The sequence below is a fragment of the Stylophora pistillata genome, chromosome 5, assembly GCF_964205215.1.
Source record: "Stylophora pistillata chromosome 5, jaStyPist1.2, whole genome shotgun sequence".
In the NCBI taxonomy this organism is placed as follows: Eukaryota; Metazoa; Cnidaria; class Anthozoa; order Scleractinia; family Pocilloporidae; genus Stylophora; species Stylophora pistillata.
The window spans coordinates 36,514,200-36,526,395 of NC_142523.1; the positions used below are offsets into that span (position 1 = coordinate 36,514,200).

Sequence of the window (12,196 nt, forward strand, 5' to 3'; positions counted from 1 at the left end):
GACTTTATGCGTGACTTACGGTACGAGTCACGCACCTGATTGCGCGTGCCTGGTTCCACGTGCCCATCACGTGAGTGATTTATCACTGGAAATGTACCATGATATAGTTCCTTGTTTTGTTTGGCTATATTTAAATGTTCGAAACCCCTAGCAATTCTATGTTTTACTTACTTCTCAATCTTCTCATCTAGCCACTTTTTATGTATCAATTCATTGAGCCAAGATTCTGGCAGTTTACTGGCACCCAGTTTACAGCCTAACAGCGCCCCGGCTACTGCGCCATTTGTGTCAGCGTCTCCGGCCTGAGAAGAAAAATAGGTTCGCAATTTAGTGCGTAAAAAAAAAAAAAAAGTAATTTCACAACATTATTGAAATATATGTGGCTTAAAACTTGAACTTTAAAATTTTCTTTAATCGTAAAAAAATTTCCAACAACCTAACAAAGCCCTATAAACTGACTTCTAAATGGTGCACCGATAGTCCAACATAATGGGCCTTGCCTGCAGATTGCATATTCTTGTAAGATGAGTAGCACATCAAAATTTTGCAAGATTTTGTACCCAGAGACACGAATTTTCCAAAGGTATCACAATGCTTCATATTCACATTCCCTCGGCAATTCAGACATAAACTCCGTAGAAACTAGAATTCATTTGGACTCTTCAAAATGATGGTTTTTACAAGAAAAATCCAAAAAGATATTGTGTCTTGCTAAGTATCAGACTTACCTCCTATGCCACAGCTTCTATGGCAGCACGAAAATCATCCTGCCTCAAGGACCAAATTCCGGCGCCTAAACATTTGTACGTGTAACCTATTTTGCCGCGTTGGTCAAGCTGTAGATCTTCCAGTGACTTGGTAAACATGTGTTCCTCCAAACCCTTTTTCTAAAAGCAATTCACGAGATAAGGTTCTCACCTTGGTTTAAACTAACTGACAGGCCACATACAGATGCTCTATGGGACCGGTCGTTATTTATCGCCTGAGGAGGGGAGGGGTGAGGATTTTGGTTGTGTCAGGAGAAAGTTTACCAGACTTCCCCATAACGCTCTGTGATGTTTCTATGGTACCGGAGTAAATTTTGTATAATCCCCATTTAAACTCTATTGGCGACGACAGGTTCTCTCTCAGTTCTCCCTGGAAACCTCCCAAGTTTCCCCCCCCCTCCCTTTTGACTGGCGATAAATAATGACAGGTCCTTGAAGCGGTCAATAATCTACTGGTAATTTTACTTGTCGTAAATCAACAGAAAACTGAAAAACCTTAGAATTATTTCATACATGCTTAAGAGAGGACTGCCTATGTCTATGCTTACGTGTGCACTTCAGGGAGCCTGCATCTCCACTTAACCTGAGAACCAGGCTCTAAGCCGGCTATCTCGATAGAGTCTTTCCATGTTGAGCCTTTAAGTAGCTGGTAGGAAAAATTTCTAACCCTGGTTATTATAGGGGGGAGGGGGGGGGGTAAGTTTACTTATTAGTTATTTCTTCAATGGTTAGCATGGTTACTTTGGCCACCAGCTTTCACGAGGCTTCTTTGCGTGCTCAATAACACATCAGCGAACATTACCTTCTCGTCAGTTTCAAGTGTGGCACAGGCATAACCAAAAGCTTCCTTTATCAATGCCTCAGCGTCATAGCTTCCAGACTCCTCCACAAAATACTTTCCCTGCAACAACATTGCAATGGCTGTTGTCACGGCAACACAAGACGCAATGCATCTTGGATCTGCGTGGGTGACTTTACATGCTGCCTTAGTGTTCTCTATCACTGCATCTATGTCGCCAAAGTTATGAACTCCTACAATTAATGTGCGCATGACACCTCCGTTTGGAGCTAGAAAGCTACCTGAAGATTCCCAGACGTACTCGGCTGCCTGAGAGCAAAGATTAAGCAGTAAATTTACCTGACAAGCTGAATTATTCCCGCAATTTGATCGGTTGTTACTCATGATCTATTGGAAGACAAATACAAGATTACCCCTCAGAGTGATTAGCATCTAATTTCTCCTTAGAACATCAGCCCAAAATCATACATTAAAGTTATGAGAATGAAGGAAATGATCAGCAATTGAAGCTCTTGCCATGTGTCTGCACAGTAATAGATAACGGCAGTCATCAAAATGGGGTAAGAATATCAGTGATAACTGGACTTTCTGATCCCAGAAATGTGAAGGATGATCCAATACCAAATTCTCCAAACTAACACTATAAGAATTGTATGGCAGACAGTAATGAGAATTACTAAACATGATCTTAGGGGTAAAAGTGTTCATCATGCCACTTGGTTAGCTCAAGTGGTAGAGCGCTGGACTGCTGTGCGGGAGGGAGGTTGAGGGTTTGAGCCCCAGACCAGGGGAGTAGGGAATGTAGTTCCCGGTGTTGTGGTCTGGCCTGTTTATTGAAATTGGGAGCATCTATTAAAATTAGTCTTCACAAAAAATTGTAAACTGCTGCAAGCAGTCTGTTAAGTCCACCATGAAACATTCTGATGTGCATTTGATCATTGCCCAATGTTAATTTGCACAATATAAATATTAAATTGTTATTAATTATATTTTCTTGAGCAGGCCAGGGCAAATTACTGACTGCCTTCATTGCTCTGTACCTTGTGTGGATCAGTAAGAAAGTCAGGATGATGCAGAACACCATAATTATGTAGTGCCGCCAATTCCCATTCCACCACTATCACCTAGCTCTGGAAAACCCTTTCTGCTCCAAAATCTAATTTTTTTTTGGCAAAATCAACAGGAACCAACTGCAAGAAATCAAACAGCCAAGTTACTCCAAATCAGTATTGAAAATAGATCACATATTATTTTTATCTATTATGGTGGTTTACCTCAAGTCAATCTAGAGGCCTTACTGTCTTAAAGTCTTTACTTGTGCCAGGCGGCTCTTTGCAGTAGAGCTCAAGGATGAGCCATTGAAAAAGTGATGGAGACTAGAAAATCAAAATCATTTGATCTGAGTCATCTGTTCACTCTCCAGAGTCTCATCTCCACCAGTGAGCATCCTTGAACTTCATATCATATTCCAAATGTATCCTATCTTGACTTGCATTGAAAAATTTCTTTACTTACTTTACAGTGTGTCTTACTGTAAATCTGTAAGAATCATACAATAATATAGGCTTACTCCTGAGTAATGGAGTCTGTGGAGGTGAATTAAGGTTCACAATTATAACCTCTCATACTTTGGGGCTTGAGGAAGAAGTAATCAAAGATACTTTGAAACCAAGTCTGTCAACACTAGTTTGAAAGCAGAAAGCAAATAAGAAATTATCGTAGGCCACCAGGTTATTGTGGACACCATGTTGTTTTGTTAGATTATTCCCACAACTGGGAATTTTTACGCTAATTTCTTGGATTGTTTGGGTCAGGTTTTTGTGTATGACCCATGTATAAGTCAAGGGTGATTTTTTGAGCTGATATTTTTGGTCATAAAAGGTCGATCTATACACAGGCAAATACAGTATTCAGTTAAAATGTTTTAAGTTTGCTCAAGCCTTTGAGCATTTACACAGGAAAAATGGGAAAAGGCTGCTTTGTAACACAAACTTCTTCCACAGTTTTTCTATGTAATTGTTTACTTCTTCATCAGAGATTTATTTTAATCAACGTAAAATGAAGAAAAAGTTGCTGCCTTAAGGCTGAAAGGACTACTCAACAGTTTCATTAACAAATTCTCATCATGAGTATCATGGGAATATTTTAGAAAACAGTATGGAGAATATGCATACTGACATTTAACATATGAGGCATGACTAATGCAAGCAAAAGGGACCTTACAAGGTTAACCTTGGGTTTCAAGATGACATCAAGAATTACAGCTTCCCCTGCCTTTGTCATTCCTTGCAAAATCTTTGATAGTGTTCAAAAGTTGAAGGATTTTCAGAAATTTGGGTAATGAGATTGACTAGATCATTACTACAAGAAAAGACAATTAAAAGTGATTTTTTAAAAAGTTAAACAGCCTGATAACCACCCTCTGAGGTAAGCTTACTGTAAGAAAAAAAACAATTAATTTTAACCAACAAGCTTAGACGTAAAAACTGCCAAATGCCCAAGATAAACACAGAATGTTATAAGAACACATTTGTAAATAGGTTAATTTTTAAATAGAACCTTTTATGATATTTTATGCCAGATATATGTAACTAGTTTTTCACATTTTTAATCCTTTCATCCTGTAACATTAGATACGTATTTTTCTCTAATGAGCAATGAAGGCATTTATTATTATTATTACTATTATTACTATTATCATTATCAAAATATTATTATTAATGAAGGTTAGAAAAAATTGCTTGCATTTGACTCTGGAAATTTGGCAAGCATAAATATGATATGATGTACATTACTTCCTATGTGGCAGTTCACCCCTTAAAAATCCTATCGCATCTCCAAAACTATACATGGTGCCTTTGATACAATCATACCATGAATGGTGCCTTTGATACAATCATACCATAAATGGTGCCTTTGATACAATCCATCAAGTCCGTCTTGTTCAAGGAAGATTCAATATTGAAAGAAGCAGGTGGGACTAGTGCTTCATCGTGTTGTTCTGTTGAAGATTGGCCTCCCTGAGACTGACAGTCACATCAGAGGATTCTTTTTTGTTTGCATTTTGTTTGCTGATGTCACTGACTGTAGATTCTTGTTCAATTGGGTTGTTGGCAGAAATAGGCTGTTACAGAGATTGAAGTGATAAATTTTAAAAATCACCAAAAAACAAAAGGATACAGTTAGCCTATTGCTTCATTTGATGACAAACAAAACCCCTGTCACCAACTGTAAAGAAATGTCCTCCACTAGGGGAATGGGGAGAAGGGTCTGCATTGGCATTTAAAATACCAGTTGGGCCGGGTTGTTCAAAACACAATTAACCTACACTGGAGTTAGTATAAAAATTTTAGTTTACTTTTAATAGCTTTGCAAAGGAATTTTTCATTTGCATTTTTTCTGTCAGTTTCGAGAAATTAAAACCAAGGTTAACCTATGTTAGATCAATGTTAACCCCCTTTTGAACCCCCCTTACAAAATGGATTTTGGAATTCCTAGGATTATCCACAGATTCCTGAGTATTTTTTTCTAGGAATTGCTAGGAATAAGAGGTGTGAATTTTCATGGTAAATTCTGAGTGGAAATTCCCAACTGCAACCACTCTGGTTCTAAAAATCTAGAAATACCCAGAAATTCCAAGTTCATAGCCAACGGGACTTGGATTTCTAAGCAATTCCTAGGAATTCCAACTCAGAGCACCAATCACTTCCCTGAAAGGCTATAAATCTAAAAACTTGCCAGAAATTCCTAGGAATTTGCAGGAATTTCTAAGAATGTTCAAGAATTACTGGGAATTTAAGGAAAACTTTGAGATAACTAAATATAAAGTGAATACATGCATTAACTTCCAACTAAAAATTCAATTTGTCAAATGAAATTTATTTACATGTTTAACTCAGGTTTAGATGTAAAATAATGTTATATTCTATGGTATATTAACATCAACGTGTAGTAATATTACAGTGAAATTTGATTTATTTTTCTTTTCTTAAAAACTTCATAAAAACTATCCTCGATTACAGCCATTTATCTAAAATAGTCCTTATCAGTCATTCAATTTGGTTTGACACAAATTGTGAATAAATTCTGTTGATTCCTTTCCATGAAATACATTAACTTGAATTATGTTTATTGCAATAAATACTATCAGTCACAAAATAATACAAATGGGTAAATACCCCTTACCTGTGAGAGTCAGGCTTTGACACAATTTTTTGTGGTTGTAATTTCTTTGGATAAAACACTTGTGTGTTAGCATTCACATGTAAGCTGCCAAGCAGCATTTTCATGTATACTGTTTGTTTTTGTTGATTAGAACTGCGAATTGAAATTCGAAGAATTCAACTCAATTTTGACCCAACACTCTTGGGAGTGAAGCTAGGGCTTAATAACAGTTAAATAATTGATTTTTCAATCAGAATCGTGTTGTAACTGTAACAAAAAGTTGTAATAAAGTTATCCTAAACTGCAGGCTTAGCAGCTGTGTCTTTTGCTGGGGTCGCAGCTTGTCCAACGTGACTAAAATAATCCTGAAACCTTTACCTTACGGATAGATTTGATTCATTTTTAAGCGTAAGCTTAAGAAACTGTCGCATGCAACTGACCGATTCGATTCTCAGTTTTGATCACGTACTGAATATCGCAATTTATACTCACCACAAACTTTCAAAATCGTAGCTTTATAAATGGCCGCTCGACCAACTTGCTTTTCATCTAAAACACTCACGCTGTTCTCGTCTTCCCATCGAACGACGGTAAAACCCATCTTTTTTTAGGGATGTTGTTTTAAGCTAATCAGTCAAGAAGAGAAATAACAACGTACAAGCGGTCAACAGATGAAAAGTACATTCAAAGATGAGCGCTAATTTCTGTTTCTGATCACGGGCATGATCACGTGTATATTTTGGGAATTGTCATTGGTTAGTCAAGAGAGTCCGCTGGCTCTCTCTATTGCGGTCTCAAGAGAAGCGTGCAAGGTTGCAAGATTATAAAACATCGTGACTTCTCTGAACGTTGCCCTGCTTTTTGGACGATGGATACCCTCAGATCCGCGTTCTGACGTTGATATGAATAATGATGTGAACTCACTTTATGTAGAAATAATCGACAAGAATCGAACGTACTACAAATGCACGATTTGGGGCAAAAAGTTGTCGAGGAAACAAAGACTCAAAACCCCCATGAAATGTGTACACAGCAAAGGTGAGGAATGACACAAGCCAATCACAATTATAAATTTGATTACAAACGTATTAATATATTTAATTTACCTTGTTTCAAAAAAGACTTAGAAAAAAATCCAAATTTTGAAAACAAAGACTACTAGTCTCTGCGGAGTTCTGTTGTTATCGCTATTGTTTTCATGACAATGACAATAACTTCATTTATACTTAATTTAAGATAGCAAATACACGCTAATATCTCCAAGTTAAATTATCTAAATTCAAAATATTTAAAATTAATCTAATTACTATCTAAATACTATCTATATATAAAATACAAAATATAATTCTAAAGCCAAGGATATTAAAATATAATTTCTAAACAAGATGAAAACTAAGTAAAATTTATTCTACAGGTTGAATTTCAATTTAGAAATTTTGGATTTAAATTGACTTAATTCGTGTAGCAGTCTTATGTTATTGGGAAGAGAGTTCCATAGCTTACTACCCTGATAGGCCAATGAGTGGAGGCCATAGCTAGTGGTGTTAACCCTGGGTACCATAAGAATATTATCCCCCCTCAGATTAATTTTGCAGTTGCATAAAGTAAATAACCTAGAAATATATTCTGGAACCAACCCATGCAAAGCTTTAAATACCAAAGTTAAAATATTATGAATTCTTCTATTAAATAAAGTGGGATGCTTAATACGCAATAATAATTCCTCCTACAAGCTTTTATCATCATTGTAAATAAAGCACAACGCACATTCATTAAGTTGTTCCAATTTGTTGGAATTACCTTTTCCGCAATGATGCCATACAATAGAGCAATAATTTAAATGAGGCAAAAAATAAGCATTATATAGTTATTTTAACCTTGGCATGGATGTTAATTAATTTCTTATGTCTTTGTAAAACTTGAATTTGCTTGCTAACTTTCCGTGCTATGTTACCTATATGTTCATTAAACTTTTAAGTCATGATCAAGGTTACACCCAGTAGCTTAACACCCCCCACAAAAGTGATCTCCTGTCTCCCAATGGAAAAACAGGGTATAGTTGTGTCATTGCTCTTACCCAGCCACATGATAGCACACTTATCAAGATTCATCTTAAGGCCATTAGAGCAAAACCAGGAATGAGCAGTAACAAGATCAGTTTGTAGGTGTCCATGTAATAGGGAAACATCGTTATTAATATCAAAGATCTGAGTATCATTGGCAAATGAACTTATTTTGGACTGAAGGCTAGATAATAGTAAATCATTTAGGTAAATATTAAAAAGAAGGGGACCTAATACAGACCCTTGAGGAATTCCTCTAAGAAGAGGACTCCAATCTGAAAATTGATTGCCTAATTTTACTCTCTGTAAGCGATCAGTCAAGTAATTACCTATAAATGCACAACTTTTGGATGATAATTTATACCATAGGCAGCAAGTTTGGCTAAAATTAAATCATGTGGCAAGCTGTCGAAGGCCTTGGACAGATCATTGAACAAAGACTGAATGCATAATTGATGTATGGGGTTATTAATGTAGTACTCTTGCCAGCAAATTTTGTTTTTCGCTTATTTAATGTGTTCCTCTGTTCCCAGGACCAAAGCGTCTGTGATTTGCCATATTCAATTTCAGGGAAAAGTTACAGAACATTTTTGAAATAGGATTAAAAAAAAAGTGGATTGATCATACAAAATTGCTCTGAACAAAAAAGGATTTAGAGATAAAAAATTCGGAGACACGCTTTTGTTGTTTAAATCTTAATAATATACATGAAAAAATTTCTCAGTTATGATTGGTTAAGATGAATGCAGTTTTCAGTTAATTCAGTGCAGTGGAGAGTTAATTCAGTGCAGAATAGGGTTAATTCAGTGCAAAGAAAGAAACAAACCAGACATTCTGATTGGTCAGAACGTTTGGTTAATGTCAAGGTCAATGTCAAGGCCAATTTCAAGGTCAATGTCAAGGTCAATGTCACTTGCAGGGTTTGAATAAATTATTTTAGCACGTGATGTGCGGGCTTATCTTCTGCGTAGTTATGAGAAGCTACCTAGTATTTTTTGATGTATATTATTAATAGATAATCAGATAATTTTCTTGTGCAATTTGGAATAAATAAGCACTTGTAAAGTTTTTCAAAGGCCACAAATTGCACTCGCCCTACCGGCTCATGCAATTTTGTTAGTCTTTGAAAAAATTTACTCGCGCTTATTTATTCCAAATTGCATTCGAAATCATGTGATTATACCTATACAAAACCAGTGACTGTCAAAATGTGAGAGCAATCGAACAAATTCCCTTTGGTGATTCGGGCGCTCACATTATATAGAAGTCGTTTAAAATTCGACAATTTTTTTTTTTCAAAAATTTTGAAAGCACTAGGAAGAAAAAAAAAGAGCATCAATACTAAGTCTTTAAAGAAATCAGTTTCCTTTTAGATTTGAACTTTGTTTGGTGTTGGATTTATTGTCTGGTTCAGTTTGATTATTCAGTTTCATTTGCCTTTTTTCAAACTTTAAGAAAGGTGAGCAACTAGTTTTTGCTTCCAGTCATATAATGTTTTATTTTGTCTTTTTTTGTTGGTTTTGTCCTTGAATTAATAATATGAATTGAACCACTTGCTATCACTTTGTGACTTCATTGAAATTGTAGACAAATATTATGCTGGGTTTGAACTAAGAAAATAATTATTGATATCAGTTAGAAAAATTTTTAATAACTTTTTTCACTTTTTAATTGGAAAAATCTACTTGTCCTTTGAACCAGGCCTTAAGAAATCGCATGAACCTCCAAAAATGATTTCCAGCTTCCTTTGATTTATGGAATTTAAGAGTCTCTTTCAAGTGACTTTCCAGTGACCATTTGTTGATTTGGGTCACCAATTCATAACAGAAAAAAGTTAAGCTCAGAGCCCTTCAAGCACAAATATTGTTGTCAGATCTTGAAAAATTTTTACTGAAATGATTTGTTTCTTTTTGTTTTTTGTTTTGTTTTTTTTTGAAAACTAATTGTTTTTAATTGATTTATTTTATTTACAGTTATGTCAGAAGACTGCACTTTCTTGATCAGGTAAGGCGTAAAAATACTTGGTCAATACTTGGTAGACAGGGACTACACAATTTCTCTAATGAAGGAAAAACAAAGGCAGGGAAGAGAAACACTCCTATTGTATTTATTGTAAATCAAATTTAGCTAGAAAATTTTGAAAGTGGGCTGACCAGATACAAGGTTTCTCACTAAAATCTTATCTTATATATTTGTTACATCTTTCAAATACAATAAACAGTCATTATGCAGTCATTTTGGAGGTTATGTATGGAACACTTTTTGATGAAAATTTATTCTGCAATTGTGGAACTGGCTTTAATCATTACTTTTAACATTTTAATAATCCATAAATATTAGTTACCAGTATTTTATCAACTATTGTTAACGGGGTGCAATTGTAATGTTCATTTGATGTTCGTTTATTTTTTTTGTTTACTGGAAACAATTTTCAATGTGTGTAACTTTGATTGGATCCAGCAATTGTAAATTTTTCAGGCAATGCACTCCTTTCCTACAGAGAGCATAGTTAGTAGAGGAGACTGGTTAGGAAACGCAGCAAACTTCAGTCGGATAGGTTATTGTTCGATTTTATCGAGGTCACGTGACAATGACCCTGCACACATAAATCCAAAATGGCGCCGCGGGCTTGTTTCGACAGTCACGTAGCGTTTAAGTTTTTGGATTTTCTCCGTGATCGAGTGACATCTTACCTTCAAAATATAGCTAAAAAAATTAATCAAGTCAGTGGACATAATGCCAGGTGAAAATTTTTCAGTATTTGGCTGTGGAACGTGTAGGAGAAGTAAAGGAATTGGAATCTGGAAGCTACTGGCGCCGCGAAACGCAGAATACAAGAATTGGCGAGAAGACTGGCTGAAAATAAATAAGTTACTCTATGTTAGATACTTTAACCATATAGCCTTTATACTCATTTTGTCTATACAATAATCAATAATGAGTAATATTTAATATGTTGCAGGTTGTAGCTACCAAATTAATCTTTGTAATAAATTACTTATTGACAAATTGTGGCAGGCTCTTAATTCTAACTATATCTGCCTTTCTTGTTCTTTGCTGGCTCTACAAATTTCCTTTCGTAGTGTTTCTGTCTTCATTTGTTTACATTGAATTTTGTGTTTCTGTATAACATCTTTGGCCAGTAAAAAACACCGTACAGTAACATATAAATGAATAATGCTGTCCAAAACATCTTTTGCAATGCTGTTATCTACCACTGTGTCTGAGTCCAACAACATGGTGTTATATGCTTAGACCAATTGAACATCACAAGCTGATTTGGATTCTATCTTAACATTGTCAATCTTCAGCTGGAGACTTCCTGAGGTCAGAATCCTAAAATTATGTTCTATTCTCTTAAAAATTGTTTGAGCTTGTTTAGAAATAACCCAAAGTCCACCTCGGTTTAAAGATGAAATTAGTTTTTGACTCCCTGCAACATGCAAATCTTCTGCTTTGCCAGCTTTCAGTATTGAAGCTGTTTGTTCAGTATGTGCTGTGGGATTATATACATTGTTCACCTTGCTATAAAGCTTGTGCAGTACATATCCTCCAATATATTGTAACCCTGCCATTTCTCTATTACACAGTTTATTAGGGATATTGGGATTTGGTGATTCATCTTTCTGTTTGCTGTGAGCTATCAAACAATCAGCCACTTTGGTACTAAGCAATGTTGCCGCATTACTTGACAACCCCACAAAAATCTTTGTTGAATTGAGGCCTATTCTTGAATAGTACTTCGAGTAGAATTGTTCTGCATTTTCAGTTTTAACCAAACGCATATACATGGATTCTTCTTCTGAGAAGTTCATATTTTCTTCATCCCAGGCAATCGTATATCTTCGCAGCTCTTCTTTTACGCTTTGAGGGTAGATTTTCTTTCAATTTTTTTATCTCGTGCTTTCATTGATAACGCTTCGAAGTCTTCAGCAGTGAATTTGGCTTCTTGAGTCGGTTGATTTCACCGCGCTTGTTCCTCCTTATGCTTTATTGTCTTTTCTTTTTAATCCAGCCTTAGTCTTACATTTCTTTTGGCACAACTCGCAAACAATTCCCTCTTCATATTGAACCGAAAAATCGAAAGACTTTCAGTAAAAAAAAATATGTTGTTGTACTACGACCGATGCCATTGCTAAGGGCATCAATAACTACAAAGTTTTTGGGCGAAAATAACGTTTTAAAGGCTTCTGAAAGACGTACAGAGTCAGCTGCTTCGACAAAGTGCTCTTGTAATTCTTCCTCGTTTTCCAAAGTTTCCAATATGGCATCAAAATCGTCGCCGAAGAAAAATAAGTCGTTCATGTCCTCCATGTTGTTTTGGTTCTGTGCAGGGTCATTGGTCACGTGACATTCAAGCGAAGCTCAGAGGACAGACAGTAGGCCGGCCCTTTGAAGTTTGC

At 35.8% G+C, this 12,196-nt stretch overlaps 1 protein-coding gene and 1 pseudogene across 3 annotated transcripts in view; one reads left to right on the plus strand and one right to left on the minus strand.

The window, feature by feature from the left end:
• Positions 1 to 6,331, minus strand: part of LOC148731732 (uncharacterized) — a 152,897-nt pseudogene extending 146,566 nt beyond the window's left edge. Inside the window, exons 1-5 of the transcript XR_016001508.1 lie at positions 6,223 to 6,331; positions 2,607 to 2,782; positions 1,570 to 1,875; positions 729 to 887; positions 172 to 302 (exon numbers count right to left, since the gene is read on the minus strand). The product of XR_016001508.1 is annotated as an uncharacterized LOC148731732 (transcript). The remainder of the gene's footprint in view (positions 1 to 171; positions 303 to 728; positions 888 to 1,569; positions 1,876 to 2,606; positions 2,783 to 6,222) is intronic.
• The window catches only part of LOC148731738 (FYVE, RhoGEF and PH domain-containing protein 4-like), an 89,940-nt gene that overhangs the window by 67,379 nt on the left and 10,365 nt on the right, over positions 1 to 12,196 (plus strand). Inside the window, exons 1-2 of one of the 2 annotated variants that reach the window (XM_088762017.1) lie at positions 6,552 to 6,768; positions 9,767 to 9,797. In XM_088762017.1, the coding sequence (XP_088618143.1) occupies positions 6,695 to 6,768; positions 9,767 to 9,797 (105 nt within the window). In that variant the 5' untranslated portion in view covers positions 6,552 to 6,694. Of the gene's footprint in view, positions 1 to 6,551; positions 6,769 to 9,766; positions 9,798 to 12,196 lie in introns of those variants that run through there. The other variant, XM_088762018.1, reaches the window with a different exon arrangement.